General features: G+C 40.2%; 1 protein-coding gene across 1 annotated transcript in view; it reads left to right on the plus strand.

Moving 5' to 3' along the window:
• The first annotated feature begins 6,419 nt into the window (after positions 1-6,419).
• The window catches only part of Synpr (synaptoporin), a 244,418-nt gene continuing 233,546 nt past the window's right edge, over positions 6,420-17,291 (plus strand). Inside the window, exons 1-2 of the mRNA XM_090355356.1 lie at positions 6,420-6,545; positions 6,695-6,760. Of these exons, the coding sequence (XP_090211482.1) occupies positions 6,537-6,545; positions 6,695-6,760 (75 nt within the window). The 5' untranslated portion in view covers positions 6,420-6,536. The remainder of the gene's footprint in view (positions 6,546-6,694; positions 6,761-17,291) is intronic.

Below are 17,291 nucleotides of genomic sequence, written 5' to 3' on the forward strand. Positions count from 1 at the left end.
GGTCTTCATGCATGCTAGGCAAGCACTTTAACCACTAGGCCAAACTCCCGGCCCCAAGTAAAACTATTTTTAAGAAAATCATGAAAATCTTGGTCAAGGCTCATGAATTTTTTTTCAAAAAAAAATCCTATAGTATTATATAATCTCAGGATGTATACATTTATCCAGAAACTCTCCCCAAAAGAATGTCTTGGATGAACCCGTAACATGAATATATATGTTGTGCCAGGTCAGGAGCTCGAACTTAGAGACTGGGCACCATTCCCAATCCTTTCTGAGCAAGGCTAGTACTCTATCATTGACTTACAGCTCCACTTTTTGGCTTTTTGGTGATTCACGGGAAGAGTTACATGGGGTTTTTCTTACAGGGCTGGTTTTGAACTGCAGTCCTCAGATTTCAGCCTCCTGAGTAGCCAGGATTATGTACATAAGATATCAACACCTAGCTGAGCCAATATTTTTACTTCCAAGAAAAATTCCCAGATTTACTGACATACTAGAGGTGTAAGGAGGAAAGAGGAGAGAGTGAGAGTGAGGTCTGATATGAGAATAAAGGAAACAGAGGAAGTAAGATAAAATTAATGACTTTGTGTTGTTCTTTTGTTGGCACTAAGGCTTGAACTCTAGTTCTTGTGCTCTTGTATAGGACTGGTGGTAATCTACCACTTGAGCCACTCCCACTTTGGGGGTTTTGCTGCTTAATTTTAGATAAGAGTCCCATGAATTTGTCTTTGTACCTTGATCCTCAGATTTTAGCCACCAGAGTAGCTGGAATTATAGGAAGGATCACATGCACCAGCTTAAAAAGTAATTTTGTAATGATTATTCTGAGTGGTGGTCACCTGATAGCCTGATAAGTGGGACTCTTATCACATATGGTTTTCCTGCCACGGTTGCTAGCCAAGATTTCTTGGCCATTTGATAGATGTCTATATTGGATCATTTGATGCCAGATATTTTATTGGGTAATTTATTTATATGGACTCATCTGTTAATTTGTACAAGGTTATGAGGAGGGGGAGCAGGAATAAGGAAACTGAATGACAAAGGTGTGATGCAATTATATGAAGGTCAAATAATTAACAACTGGACCAGCCAGATATGATAAACTCAACAAATTGGATTCTGGAAGTGGTATCAGCATCTGGGACACTGTTCTCTTTCCAGCAAAAAATAAAGATTATAGGTCAGAAGTCTTCATTCTTTGATCTCCCTGAACCACCGAGACTTCAGAGAGTATTAGGAGGAGCTCAAGGCTTTGGTACTCCAGGAGTCTGGGAAAACTTGCAAGTGCCATATTTGGCAAATGGTCAGCATTTTGGAAAACATAATTCATGGCAAAAGACAAATCATCAGAATGATGGGGATGATGAAAGCAGGAAGGAGTTTCTTTGTGTTCTAGTCTGCTCAAGCATTAACAGTCGTTGTAGGAGAATTGGCAGCCTTTTTTTTCCTTCAGTTCTCCAGAGAAATTCTGCTTATGTATCAGCAAGAAAAATATTTTTATCTAAAGCCTGTGACATCTCAGATTTGCAAGGGAAATTGTACACCATCTTTTTCTTAGAAAGTTCTGTGAGTAGAGGAAAAATCCTGACTCTGCTATTCACTCTTTATAAACCCTAGCTAAGATTTTTTAATTTCCTTGAGACTGTATTTTCTTGACTACATAGTGAGCACAGAATAATACATATCTAAGGTGTAATGAAAATAGATTAGTTCTACCTATACAGGCATTTAGCATTTGGCTCAGCATGCTCTGAACACTTGATGCATGGCAAGAGTCATGATTACAGTTGTTAGTATGATTCCCTGGGTCAATGATGAGTAGTTTCATATTAATTTTGATTTTCCAATTTATATGCATTCAAGCCTGTTCAAATTTGCATGAATCTCTTTCATATAAAATACCAAAATAGAAAAAAGTGTTATGATGCAAGTTTACATTGGCCATTCACATATGAATTTCATGCTATTTCCTTCCTATTGGAATCCCTAGCATTTAGGTATAAATAATATACTATAACATGAATGGTATGCAATCTTACTTTCTGATGGCATTCTAAACATGTTTGTGCATTTTTATTGCAACACCTATAATACAAACACAAGAAAATAATGATAATTTCATTTGATTTGAGATATAATTCTATATTTATTATAAAATTAGAAATCTGGGAAACATTTCTACTCAATCGTGTGTATCAGTGGCCCCAATGCAAATCAAACACACCAATAAACACATACACATGCAATTGGTCTTTGCTTTCACATACCTAAGGAAAGATTTGAAAAATTCAGGGTAGCAGCATGAGGATTATGAATCTATATACATAACATTTTAATAGAATTCCATTCCTTATTATTCTTTCTTTTCTTATTCATGGTATGTTGAATTTCCTAACATCTTAGTAGTGTCTTTTGTATTAAGTTGCTAAAGATAAAAGTTTAAATTAGTTCCTCCTCTTTCTCACAGAAGGCAAAAAAATGAAAGCAGGTATATTTTCCTCCTGAGAAACACGCTTTAATTTAGCTGAGTAAAGTGAATTTTACTGCAGAGTGGTAGTTCGGTTTTTGTCATTTTAATTCTACCTAATCCTCCTGGAGATAGAAATGGTTGTTTCTCTAACTTCAGTGTTTTTGTTTGCTTATTTAGCAAATGTTGAGCTTTTAAAGTTTTGGGCTTAAAAGCTTTGCTAAGGCACAAGGCTTAGAGAATCTAGAACAGTACTGGTGCATGTATAATGTGTATTCAGTCTTTCCTTACTGAATGAGTCAGCTGAAGTTTCTCCCCCTAAAGCTACTGATACTTTTCAGATAATACTTTTCTAGTGGAAGCTAGGGGCCCTGAGTCCTTACAATCAAGAAACAAGACTTCTTAGGGTAAATGAGTGGGTTGTATTGCCATGTAAAAAAAAAAAACGTTTGTAACTATAAGTCCCCAGCCTAAAACACAGGAAATTTGGAAAGTAACTAGTACATGGTAAGTATAAGCCACTAAATTGAGTCATTGATGCCTCACTAACATGACCATTGCAATCCTTTTGTTACAGTAAGGAGGAGATGATCATTTATCATTTTAGGACAAAAGAGAAGGGGTCACCCTGAGGCACAAATGATAATATTTCATAGTGTTTATATCAATTCTCTCTTCCCTTCCCAGTTCCTTTTTTAAAATTTTTTATTTTTTAATTTAAATTTAATTGTAAAGGTGATGTACAGAGGGTTACAGTGACATAAGATGAGTACTTTTCTTTTTGAACAATGTTACTTCCTCCCTCATTTCCCTCCTCCCCCCTCCCCTAAGTGATGTGACAAAGGGTGAACCTTTTCTCCTTCTTTAGGTAACTCATTGTTATATCCAAGCCTGCTTGAGAAGTTCTAACCCCAAACTCTACATAATATTTAACATTGCCAATGTGATATGGAACTCTGGGTTATTTTGGTGCTGCAGCTGTTGGAAGCGCATACATTTCGGGAATGTGAAAAGCATTTCTCTGACAATGTGCAATTGTTGTCTAAGCTATTACATTACCATTCGTCACAATTCTGGCTTTCTTCACATGGTGCCTAGAGACCTGGAGGAAGATCCTAGCATATTAGCAAGGAGGAATATCGGGTGTGAAGAGAGACCTGGGGGAATAGGCACAGTAATCACACTTCCTCTGTGCCAAGTGCTCAGCTCAAATGATATGCAAGTTGGCAACACTTTGCATAAATTGCTCTCCCAGTCTAAAGAGATGCACATGAATAAATGACCTCATGAAAGTTACTTACCATTCCTAAGCCTGCGTGTGTCATCCATGACATGGTGGCTTTCTGTGAGACTTAGATGTAGTTAGAGCAATGCCTAGAATGTAGCAGGAACCCACGTGCTATTATCCATTGTAACAATTATCTTCATTATTAAACTTATGCAGGAGTTTTATACTCTCTAGGGTAGCTGACTGTGATGCACAGAGAAAATACAAGGTCTGGAGAGTGTCTGAGAATATAAGGACAATGAGTTCATACAGGTCCATGTGGAATTTTGGTTTACCACTTTACTATGTGTGTGAAAACTTATTATCACTATCTGTGTGGTAGTAAGAAAAGACTGAAATAGAGCTATTGTCTTTACTTCTGAAATTCATTTCTTGTTCAGCTCTATGTCCATCAACTTTCACTTGTAGCTCTGTTCTATCTCATCTTTATGATGCCAGGACCCAGGCGGTCAGAGTAGCCTTTATGTAGAAATTATATGCATCTTTGTAAAAGAAAGTCAGCAACATGGCAGATCATGTGCTGATTCCCAAAACTGCTCCCAAGAAATGGGCACATCACCTCGGTAAGTCATGTGGCTACTTCTGGGTTCAAAAAGACAAGGATATGTATGAAAGGGGGGGGGAAGAGAGTCAGACAGATGCAGACAGACAGATAGACAGACAGACAGACAGACATAAGCAGGAGTGTCTACCATGTGGCTTGTTGACCTTGGTATTCTCTTATGTGCCTCTGAAGGGGTGCAAGTGTTAAAGCATTTATTAAGTACCTATTTAGTGATTATAAAGACCAGACTCTACCCTATACACACTATCTATAAAATCTCATTAAGTCCTCATAAAAGTTAGCTATACTCAACATCTTTTGACTCCACTCTGCTGATTAAAGCAAACCCAAAACAGGTCTTGAGGAGATTAAGTGACTTCACCCATAAAAGCATAAACATAAATGGTAGGGCACACACTCAGTACTGCATTTTGGTATTCCACTTACACGCCCCATAGCTGCAATATGGTTTATTTTTGTGACAAGTGTATCTAATTGTTTTCCTCTCTGTCTGCATGTAGGAAGAGCAAGAGGAACAAAACTGTTGACTGCAGATGGTACGCTTGGTTTGTTGAAGTTCCTACTTACTCTCTTATTTCTTGATTTGTCTCTAGCAAAATCCCAAGGGCAGAGTCTATCCACCCTGGAAACTCTTTCTTACCCAATTTTGGCCTGTTGCCTTCCCTTCTAATCCACAAACCATTCCTTTCTCTATTTTCTAAATATTATCTACCCCCTCCCCCACACACTCACGTGCGCATACACATATACACACACTCTAAGCCTTTTTGGCAAATCTTTGCAGTAAACAGATGGACTAGCTGTGTTGCTGGGAGACCACTGCATACATGGAGTCAAGTCCAAAAGGAAGGAAAAGGGTCTTACCAGCTGCTTAGGGTGAGGCTAAGTGCATTCTCTTTTTTTCTACTTCATCCTCCCTGTTTTTTTGGTTTTTTTTTTTTTTTTTTTCCTGACTCCTTTTTAAAATTCACTTGTAGCTTCGCTTACCTGTAGGGCCTGCATCAGGTCATTTCCCTTAAATAAACCCCCATGTCCTCATCTCTAGAATAGAAAGGTTAGGACTTACTAACCGTGGATTTTCATGACTATTTAATAAATCAACCTCTTCACGCAGTTCCGAGTCCACAGAAAGGTCGGGGCCGTTGCTTTCATATTGTTGTACGTGGCAAGGTCAGTTCAACAAAAAACAGAGGGACATCTTCCACTGAGTTCCAAGAACAGGGTGAGGCGTTTTGGAGGGGAGACAGAATTCCCAGTTCTATGCTTATTTAGGGGCTGGCGGCTTCACTTGAGGATTGGCACGTGACCAAAAGATCTCAGGGGTTTGAAAAGTCCTTCAATTTCAACTCCGTGGCTAATCCGGCCTCCACCTCCTTTCTGTTCGTAACATGGGAGGAGTCATTTGCACCTAGCCTCACCTGAGGAGGTTCATCAGCCTGCTGCCTGCCTGGTCTCTTGTTCAAGAATTGGTTTCCTCCTCTGGTGGTAGCTGCTGTTTGGGGGCTCATTTACCATGCTCCCCCGCCCACCAGGGGCAGGGGCCTCTTTTAGCATCTTTGTCCACACACCGCCTAGCAACTTCCTCTTCACCTCTACAGGCTGGAGCAGTGAGGCCCACCTGCACTCCTGCCTCTGTCTGGCCCCCTGAAAACTGTTCCATGAACGCTGTTGGGAAGGAAGGAAGGAAGGAGGGAGGGAGGGAGGGAAGGAAGGAAGTAGCCACCCATGAACAATCGATTTCTTTGGGGCGCAGGTACCGCCTGGTTGTTTTTCTTTCCGTTGAGAACAACCTGCGCTCCCCAGCCCACAGCCCCAAAGTTTCCCCGGAGCCTGGGCGCAGGGGGCGGGTGCGCGCAGCCGAACCTGGACCAATGTCTGCGTCGCCCACCTCCTCGCCCTCCCCTCGGAGAACGCAGCGGGCCAATAGCAGCCTCCCCTCGACGTCCTGGGCGCCCCCCGCCTGCCCTGTTGCCGCTCCCCTCGGCCCGCCGCTCCCCGCCCTCCGCAGGCTCCGCTTGCCGCCCGGGCGCGCGCTGGCTACCCGGAGCGCACCGCCCAGCGCAGCCGAGCATCCCTACTAGCTGCTGGCAGCCGGCGCCCCCAAAGCCCTCACCCGCCCCAGGCTGCACCCCCCCCCCCAGTTTTGCTGCTCCCTAAGAGCCCTGACAACTTCATTTTTAAAGGGAATCATTGGGCAAGAAGCTGGAGCGATGGATCCTGTGAGTCAGGCAGGGTGGCCTTGGGTAGGGAAGCTGGCCCTGGAAATTGGGGTGGGTGGATGGGGGGGAGTGTAGGGGACTCCGAAGCCCCCCTTGCTTACGCTTTTTTTTATTTCTCTCTCTCTCTTTATTATCTCTTCCTTCCAAAGCTGGCCTCCGCGGGAACCTTCCGGGCGCTGAAGGAGCCTCTCGCCTTCCTGCGAGCCCTGGAATTGGTGAGTGTTGGGGTCAACACGGAGAGGGGGCGCCCAGGTCAGCAGGCCAGGTGAGGTCAAATGGGGTCACTCTGCGCGCGTTTTTCCCCCCAGAAGCTTGATATTCGGCAACCCCTCACTTCAATCCTACCCAGCCCCTAGGTGCCATGCTGGGGGTGGCGAAGAGGAATTGAGGAGGGACTCCTCAGTAGCTGGGGTGGGGATACGTTTTGTTTTTGCAGAAGCTTGGCAGGTATCATCTCATCACACACACAGGGGTTGTTCCAAGAAAACCTGGGGCGGAAGGAGGGGGCAAGGGAATAGGAGATGCTGTTGGGGGGGTGGCAGGGGGGTTCTGGCCTCTCCTCTGTACCTTTGCAGGTGGGCAAGCAGAAGAGGAAAGACGCTGGGTTAGCTGGGTAATTGGAAAGACTTGGCCAAGCAGGGAAAGTCGATTAGCACTGGGGTAGTTCCTCCCCTGCCCAGCATGCTGGAAACACTGAGGTGCACTCCTGAGCAGGAACTTCCAGCTAGACCGAGACTAGAAAGATGGTTGTGTGCAGAATTGGTCTTTTCCCTTCTCTATTTCAATTTCACTCCTCTAGGCCTTTGCTCTCCCCCTGCCACCCCCCTCCCCAATTCCACCAGCCTCCCTCTTTGTGTGCCTGGGCTGTAGGAAGTTCCATCTCTCTTCTGTGTTGATCCTTGTTTAATAAAATGCTCCCCACCATCCTGGGAAGAGGAGTAAGGCAGAGAAGCTGTTAGTGGAGAGGTCACTAAGCCATCAGTGGTGTTGGCTGGATGTTGGTTATCAAGAGTGAAATCTCCCTTTTGCTGGGAGCTCTGAAAGACAAGGGAACCTATCTGAACAGTAAGTCCAATGCTGTCATGTAGCATTAATCACAGGCCCTAACACTGCTAGCTGGGAAGTTATGTAAGAGCCTGCTCTGTGCTCCCAGACCTTAGCTCCAAGGGCTTCTGTCTGTCTTCCAGTGCACAAGTGTGGTACGTGTTTACATGCATGATCTAGAACATAATGACAGTGGAAAACTCACATTTGGTGAACATCTTTGTAGTTAGGTCTATGAATGCCTATATGCATCGGGGCCACTTGTGGAAAGTTCAGACAACAGATTCTGACCTTGTAATTTGGTTCTAGACAATGCGGCTATATAGACATACTGTAATTTTGGTTTGGCCCTTTACTATGTGTGTGCAATCTTGTTACAACTCTATTTGGTTATTGTTTTATCTATATAGCCGAGTTAGTCAAAGTAATCAATACTCACAGTCTAGGAAACTTTGACTTAGCTTCCTCAGAATTCTTTCTCTCATTCAGCCATTCAATCAACATTTCCCAGTAATGAATGGCTTTCTTTCTTTGTGTGTGTGTGTGTGTGTGTGTGTGTGTGCCAGTATGTGCCAGTACGAGGATATTTGTCTTTTACTACAGTTTCCATGTTAGTTCTTTGCTGAAGAGCCCTATCAACTCCCCCCATTCCTCTATCCCAGATCAAATGCTTTACCCTTAGTCTTTGGACTCTCACTTCTTATTCATATACTCATTAATTAATTCATTTATTTATGAGAAGTTATCACATTTTATTATTATTTTTTTTGCCAGTCATGAGGCTTGAAGTCTGGGCCTGAGCACTGTCCTTGGACTTTTTCTCAAGGCCAGAGCTCTACCACTTGAGCCACAGAACCACTTCCATCTTTTTTCTATGTATGTGGTACTGAGGAATTGAACCTGGGCCTTTGTGCATGCTAGGCAAGCACTCTACCACTAGGCCAAACTCCCGGCCCCCACATTTTATTATTTTGTGTTATAGTTTCTACCCTTGGTGTGTGGGGGTTTCTTCATAGTGTTTGTTAATAGTATAAGTGATTTTGTAAATTTGTAATAACAAGCAATTCAAATACTTTGGTTTTTCTGTTTCTGTGGGAACTTTACAAAGCCATGATAAGTAGTAATAGTCTCCAAAGTCTTTAAGCTATAATCTTTTCAACAGCTGTGTTGTAGAACTCAGTGCATATAAGCGTGCTGGCAGATTCGGTGTTTGTGAGGGCCAACTTTCTGGTTCATCACTAGCATCTTCTTACTGTCCTCATGGGTGTGAGTGCAACTCCCTTTCTTCAACCCCTTATAAAATAGGGCACTAACTCTACTCACAAAGGCTCCCGAAAACCATTCCACATAAAATGATCACTTTGATGATTAGGTTTGACTAAATAAATGTTGTAGAGGCAGAAATATTCTAACCAGAGAAATACGTTCTAGGATAGTTAGTGCAACCTTAATCTGTAGTAGAAAGAACTGAGAACAATTAGTAACTCTATCATAGAGAAATAATTTAAAGTAAAATTCTTACATATCCTGAAATACTATACTGCCACTAAAAACAAGTTAGGCCAGCTAGGAAGGGGCTGAACTGTTACACTGAGCTACTTGAGAGGCAGAGATTGGGCAGATTGAGGTATAAAGCCAGCTTAGACAAAAAGTTAGTGAGATTTCTCCCATCTTAGCAAATAAACTGAATGGGATGGCACATCTCACAGTTTGAGAAGTATAAAGAGAAATATGAAGAGCAAGATTGCAGTCCTTGGCAAACAATGTGAGGTCCTATCTAAAGAATATGCTTGAAAAGCAACATGAGGGAGGATAGGGGTAAAGTGGCAGAGCATTTGAATTCAAGGCCCCTAACAAGTTTGTCCCTGAATTCAAATCCAGTTACTACCAAAAAGAAAGACAAAAAAAGGTAAATTTAACATGCATTGACCTAGAGGTTGCTACGTATAGTGGCATTTGAGCAAATTTAAGAAAGTGTGAGTTTTATTCTTTTGTGTAATACAATAGCTAAAAGAAGAAAACATTCATTCTCTTCATTAAGTGAATGATATGTTCAATCAACCAAATGCCCAAATGTTGTACAGAATGAATGCAGGTGATTTTTAGAAAAGAAAAGAAAAACTAATTGTGTATGTGTGTTGTGTAATTTGTCTGAGAATAGGGGAGAGTGGAGATGTACATCACTGCCTTAAAGAACAATGATTCTTTTCATCATGGTGTGATTTGTGTGCAGTAGGTTGAGTTCAAGGGGCGGGGGGGGGGAGGTTGTGCTACACAGATAGCAGTGTACGAGTTATGGATCATCTATAGTTGTGCGCATGGGTGACTCTTAAAAATAACTCATATTTTATATGAATCCCTGTGGATGGATCATATAAACTGATATTCTCTCCAAAGGCATCCCCTGCTTTTGAACTTCCAGCCTGTGGGAGGAATTGTACTTTATGTATTCTTTCCTTGGGAAGGGCTCCTGAATACAGTAGATTTAAAAGCTTAATAACATATGAGAGTCAAGCCTGGGGGAACAGCTTTAGCCAATTTCAAAGACTTCTCAGGCAAAACTTCCACATCCTTAAGTGCTACTTAAATGAGGTCAGGAGCTTTTCACTATCTTTGCAGTCCAGAAAGATACTTGGGTTGCAACATTGAGTCTGGTGGTTCATTTCATTTATTCCCTGATAATAAAATGAAATAAATCTTGAAAATGTATTGATGCTATCATTTGGAAATGCTAAAACAAATATACTCTGTAAAACTGTTCATGTAGTTTTGCCTACCGATCATTTATATTTTGCAAATAGGTCTTTGAATTTGTAATCTGTCTATCCATCCGTCTATCTATCTACCTTTATAAGACTCTGGATTTGTACATGAAGATTTATGTGAACTGGAAAATGAAGGACTCAACTAATTCAGGACCATACTGATGAGGTTGGAAGCACACGAGAAAGTCTTCCCTTCCCCTAGCTCGACCATATTTGCTTGGCTTCCAGAGTCTTCTGACACAACACTGTGGCTTCTAGATTCTGACCTTAAAGAAGCAACTTTGGAGTCCACTTAGCTCATTTTCTTAATTCTCATTCTTTGACATCCATGCATAATTTTGCTATAAATCATTTTCATTATAACTCCGGAAGTTTACATTTCCATTCTATCTTTTCCTACGGCATCTCTTTTTTTCCCAGGGAGATCAGCTAATCCAGTGTGTCTACCGCTAGAGATACAGTCCAGTTCAACTAAATGGAGGCACTAACGTGCATAAAATCTCCATTTTTGAACCTAATTTCTGAGCTGTTTTGTCCAAGCAAACAGCATATTTCTTGCTTGTATTAATTGATAGCATCTGAAATCCATATTACAGATCACAAGGTAAAGCACTTCAACATAATATAATAAATTAATAGCCACCCCTTTAAACTTTTAATGAGAAAAGTGCTAATAGCTATGTTCCTCATGCAGGTTTAAATGAAGTACTATAATCACAATGTTTTGTTTATGTTCTCACATTAGATATGATTCTACCCTTTGGCCATGAAGCTCAAACAAGAACAAACTATAGGGAACATCAAAGCTGAGATCCAGCAGTCTCATGCCAAACTATATTCCCTTAAATGTCCTTCACCCCTACTTCACCTACACGGCAGGCACTTGCTCCATCTTATGCCTAATCATCAAAGATACTTCATCTGATTCCATGATGTTTATCACACCCATTTAAGTATGGATTTAGGATCATTTCTAGAAATGTCATCGAATGTCCACATTTAGAGATAAATTGACTAGGCATCAATTGTCTTTTTTTCTGTTTGTTGAGACTTAATCAAGGTACTATAAGTTTCATTTTTAAAAATGGAACATACCTTTTCAGTTAAAATATGTAGAAAAGGACCTTGATTGTAAAATCAGTGATTTGGTCCAATGTTGGTGGTACATGCCTGCATTCCTAACTACTCAAAAGACTGAGATCTGAGATCATAGCTTGATGCCACCCTAGGCAGAAAAACCTTCAAGAAGACTCTTATTTCCAATTAACCAGAAAAAAAAGCTAGAAGTGGTGAGGTGGCTAGAATGGTAGAATGCCAACCATAAGCTACAAAACTAAGCAATCACAGAAGTCCCTCAGTTAAATCTCTAGTACTCTCACAAAATAAAAGTCAAGAGTTTAGTCTTTTTTAGGATAATTATTTTCTTCTTTGTTAAAAAGAATATATATATATATATACATGTGTGTGTGTGTGTGTGTGTGTGTGTGTGTGTGTGTGTGTGTGTGTGTGAGAGTCAGCTCCTATTTCCCCCTGCTTTAAATATAAACAAGACAGGGAGATCTAACACAAAACACTGAAAGTATGAGCAGACAGACATATGCCATTGAGGGTCTGATGTAATTTAATGCTATGTTAATGTGTATTTAATTACAAAATGTTTTGGCCTCTTAGTTATGGTGTTGAGACATGAATCAATATATGCAAAATAAAAGAACAACTCCCCAGCATGCTAGAGGATGCAACACTTTGTATATTTAAAGCAATTGATGTTTGGCTCTATAGTATTAAAAAAAAGGACAAGGACTGAATATTTATTATGGACTTGAATTTTCTTTTCATTCTTTACTAGTTTGGTTACCTTGGGTAATTTTACTGAGCTTAAGAAGCTTCGTTGTTCCTTTTTATAAGCTAGAGGCAATGGTAATTTCTATATGAGAGGGTTAGTAGAGTGAATACCTGATTTCACCCCATTCCTAGGCTATGATAAAGGGAGAATAAATGATTATAAAAGCAATAGAGATGGAGATGATAATGGCTCTAGTGAATATGAGGACAAGAAGAGCAATAGATGGAGAAATCCATTAGAGAGTAACTTAGAACATTGTGGTTAACTTCTTGCAATGTAGAGATTTGGAAAGACTCCATAGTAGAAAAATCTGTGTTCCCATTTTCTTATACTTCTTTTGAGTCCCTCCATCTCTGCACATGAGGTAGAGGGGTCTTTATGTTCCTAAATTTATTTTTTATCATAGCTGTGAATAACTTCCCAGAGACCTGCTCTTTGGTACATTCATATTTAAGAGAACATTCCAGAAAGACTGCTGTTGAGCCCTCAGGGGAAATGTCAGACACTTGGTCGTCATTATTGTTTTTGTGACATGGAATTTCCTTGTTCTTTTCCTTAGTTCATAGGCATTTGCTTTATTGTGGACAATTTAATTCTCCAGGCAGATGAAGACCCTCAGAGTCACCTATAGGCACTTACTAACTGGATTCTCCTGGCCCTTAACAGTCTCCCAAGAAGGAACAGGGAAACAACTCTAGCCTCAAGTAGAAAAAAATCAACCTCTTTTTTTCTTTTTGGGAGAACTCACATCCCTTCCTGCCCCATGTGGAAGGCTAGAAGAAGAGAAGTCATGAGTTAATAGAATGAAAATTCCTAAAATATCTTAAAGGAAATATGTACAGCACCAAGGCCCTCCTTGGAGTGTTAACCTTCCTCTGGCATGTGTTTAGATTTTCTTGTATTTGTACTTTTTTGTTGTTTACTGTATTCACTTAGCCTGTCTTTAAGAACCTGAAAATGAGAGGCAATGCATCTTGCCCAACCATCTCACAGTGTTCATACTTGTAAAAGCAATCCAAACATATAGAAATGATTAAAATTCTTCAAAAGATATTGGTCATGATGATGATGGTGATTGTGAAATGTGTTTTTTTTTGTCCAATCTAAATGACTTTGGGCAAGGACTCAAGCAGAAATGATTGTTGGCTGTTATTCTTGGTTTTGGAATACACTGCCGGAGTAACTTGAGTAACTTGTCAAGGAAAGAGCGCTATTATAAGGATACTTCATGTATAATCATAAAGGAGACCTCTCAGAGACCTAAAATGAAGGACTGAAATCAGCCAAGGTTTCTTGTCTCAGGGATCAACACAATGAACAGTAAGAGTGCTTTAGCAAGGTATGACCATTACTGTTTTTGGCCACCATGTTTCCCCTTCCCACTTCCCATATAATCTTTACATGATTCTCATCTGAAACCCTAAGAGAAGAAATGTGATTATTTCAGCTAATCATCTTTCTAATTTGGATACAACTGTCAGCCTTGGGCCACATCATCCATCAGTGATTCAGCCAGTGTTATTCAGGGGTCAAATCTTACCCTGCCACTTGTGCCCTGAATAATAACACTTATAAGATTTAAAACATTCTCTTTTAGATTATTCTTTACATTAGAGCACTGGAAAAGACAATTCTTCAAGTCATGGGCATGAGAGGCCAAAGGTTAATCTCCAGTACCGAAAGGGAATAAAATTGAACAAACACTCCTTCAACATTCGTATGTTACATATGGGTAGATCAGCTCAGCTATGGCCATTCATGTTAGATGATTCCCCTGATTGCTAATTGTTATTAATGTAGGAGAAGGCAGAGTACTCATAGAAGAGTTGATGGTTCTCTTTCTGTAGTGGATGCTTGCTTGAGAAAGAATAAAAGAGATCTTGACTGATGCGTAGAAATATTGTGTAAAGCATGGCAGGCAGCATGAGCTTGTAGAAGCATGGATTTGGAATGGGCCACCTGCTGGAATTGGGCATGTGACCTTCTTTCCAGCCCAGGATGCTGAGCAGATTGCATAAGATTCTCAGGGGTCTGTGGACATCCACTAAGAATCACCAGAGTTACACCTTTTGGTTGTTTGTAAGGAGTAAGACAAGGTTAGTAAAATCTCTGACAGTATCTGGTCCATACTTTGGCTCATTAACTGTAAATGATGAGGAGTTTGACTATGATAATTTACAAATATGATTCTGTACCCCAAATTTCTAGGTCTTGTAAGCATCCAGTTTTCTCAGTAGTATATTACTCTATTGCTTTCTGTTTCCATCATTTCTCCACTAGGAACTCTTCTCCCTCTCCTTCTTCCTTCAGCATATAAAAAGGAGGGCTGCTGCCTTCCTGCCTGCCTGTCTTTGTTCAGGACATTCTCATTTGGTATAAGAAGACAATCACTTTAATTACCTCAACATCTTCAGGTCTTTCATTTTTTTAAGAGCTGACATTGATAGAAGCGTTGACATAGATAAAAGTTCTGTATTTATAAAGCAGAATGTCATTTTCCAAGTCTGATGACATATAGGAAATATTCAAAATATGCTAGCTTTCCTTCTTTCATCCCCCCCCCAATATTTTTCCCTGCAAAAGTTTGGAAAATAGAGATTTCCCAAGTGTTTTGTTTCCCTAAATGTGTTCTTCATGTGTGCAGTATACATTATTGGCACTAAAGGTGTTAAAGAGTAGGTCTCTAACTGGAATGAATTCCAGTTCATAAACCCCAAGTCACACAGTGGTGACTGAGGAAAGATTCCCAGTCAATCTGTCAGACTTCCTGCCTCCCCATACATGTTGCATTGTGGGGCATACACATTGTTTGTGTATGAGAGCAAGTGGTGATTGGGATAATGTCCTTTGAATTATTTTTATACACACATAGCATGCTCACTAATTAAATCACAAAGCTAAGCAAAACATAGTAAATTTAAAGTATCTAGTGTTCATCTTCTGAGAGATAAATGAGCTTATTTTTGTAAATTTATGCTTTCGAGCATTTTTGTGTGGGGGTACCTTTTCTTTTACTGTAGAAATGATGTGCTAGTTTTCCAGGGCCAAATCCCATACCAACCACAGTCGTGTACCACCTAAGGATGTTTTTGTCAATGAAAGGCTGCAGTGACAGGCTATCACATGGTGGTCCCATCAATTACATCCCAAGTGGTAATGTAGCAGTCTTCACATGTGAAAGTAAACCCTGGTCATGGTCCCACAGTAACACATTTCCTTCCTTTTTCAATAACACATGTCTAAAAACACATGTCTAACTATGTATTTCTCAAAACATATTCTCCCTACCATTAAGCCCAATGTACCTGTATCATAAGCCCAGTAATTTAACCAACACAAATTGTCTCACATTTCTGGAATTAGTCTAAGTCGAGCACCGAGGTATAGGGAGTTAATTTCCTTGGCGAGTCATGAGGAAGAACCCCTTTGTATCTTTTCCTAGTATCTGGTGGCTTGCTGATAATCTTTAGTATTCCTTGGTTCATAAATAATACATTGCAAGCCAGGCACGGTGGCTCACTCCTGTAATCTTTGCTACTCAGGAGGCTGAGATCTGAGGATCGTGGTTCAAAGGCAGCCTGGGCACTAAAGTCTGTTAGACTCTTTTCTCCAGTTAACCACTAGAAAATTGGAAGTGGCATTGTGGCTCCAGGGGTAGGGGGGTAACCTTGAGGTGAAGAGCTCAGGGACAATGCCCAGGCCCAGGGGTAGGGCAGTAGCCTTGAGCTGAAGAGCTCTGGGCAGTACCCAGGCCCTGAGTTCAAGCCCCAAGACTGGAAGAAAAAGAAAAAGACAAAAAGAAAAATGCCTCTGCACAACCCAATTTCCAAATAAAGTCACATTTTGAAATACAAGTCATGACTTCAGCATATGAAACTTCCGTAAAGAATGAGTCCTTGAAATGGATTCTAAATTGTTACCTACTTTCTTCTTGCTAATATATCATGAATTATATTTCCATTCCACTAGATAAAATACCTTTCTCCATAATTTTGATTACTATACATTATTATACCATATGCCTCTTCTAGATATTATTCAATCCCGAATTTAAAGCATGTTCAAATGCATATTTTACTATTCTTACAGCCTGGAAGGAACTCATTCTTAAAGATAAATAGTTACTATGAGTCTGTTATTATCCACTTAATTTCCCAAAGAGGAATTCTGGCTTTAAAAGTTATACATTTTGGGGGGTGGTGGTATGTCAAATAATTGCAAAGTCCACTCCCTGGTGTTGTACCAGTGGAGGCATGGTTTTCATAGGTAGACTTGAAGTCATTATTGGATTTGTGCTTCTTTAATTTTGAAATGAAGATGGACATGTTTTATCAAGATGATTTAGATTCTGGTTTTGTTTTGGAAATACATTAATAAACAGGTTTTATAAAACACGATGTTGTTCACATGGAGTTTATCTTAAACTTTCCAGATCAATGTATTACTCTAAAAAAGATGTTGTTGTTGTTGTTGTTTTGAGGGGGGTGAGTTGTCTGTTCTAGAAGTGTTGGTGGTGGTAGCAAGGGCTTTGTATGAGCTAGACAAATCCTTTACTAAAGTCCTTTACTACTGAGCTACAAGCCCAACTGTGTATGAGTCTAGAATATAGAAATTTTTTGGATCTCTGCCTCAAGCCAAGAAATATATACTGTCTTTCTTTCTGAGTGATTATATAGGAATAGATGAAAAAATACTTCACAAAGGAACATAGGATCAATGGTTTCCCTCATTTGTCATAATTAGTAGAAACCTTGGACTCTCCTAGCAAAGATTTATAACAGGGCAAAACCTAGATACACGAGGCCATATAGGATAAGGCTAAATGAAAGGACATCCAGGATATAGAAACAAGAGCCGTATAATGTGTGATTGCTGTTTTTAATGTACTATGTTATTTCTCATCTCTTTTGTTGTTCCTTGGTCATCTCATATTGTTATAGTATCTTACCTTGTTATCTCATATATTGTATATATGTTTATTAGTTTATTTGAAATAGGATAGGGAAGGGGAGAAAACAAGATGGGGGGTGGGAGTAGGGGAGGAAAATGGGGACAAAAACATCAAAAGGAGTAGTAATGTTTGTGAAGTAA

Source organism: Megascapheus bottae, chromosome 2 (genome assembly GCF_031878675.1).
Source record: "Megascapheus bottae isolate mThoBot1 chromosome 2, mThoBot2.hap1, whole genome shotgun sequence".
NCBI lineage: Eukaryota > Metazoa > Chordata > Mammalia > Rodentia > Geomyidae > Megascapheus > Megascapheus bottae.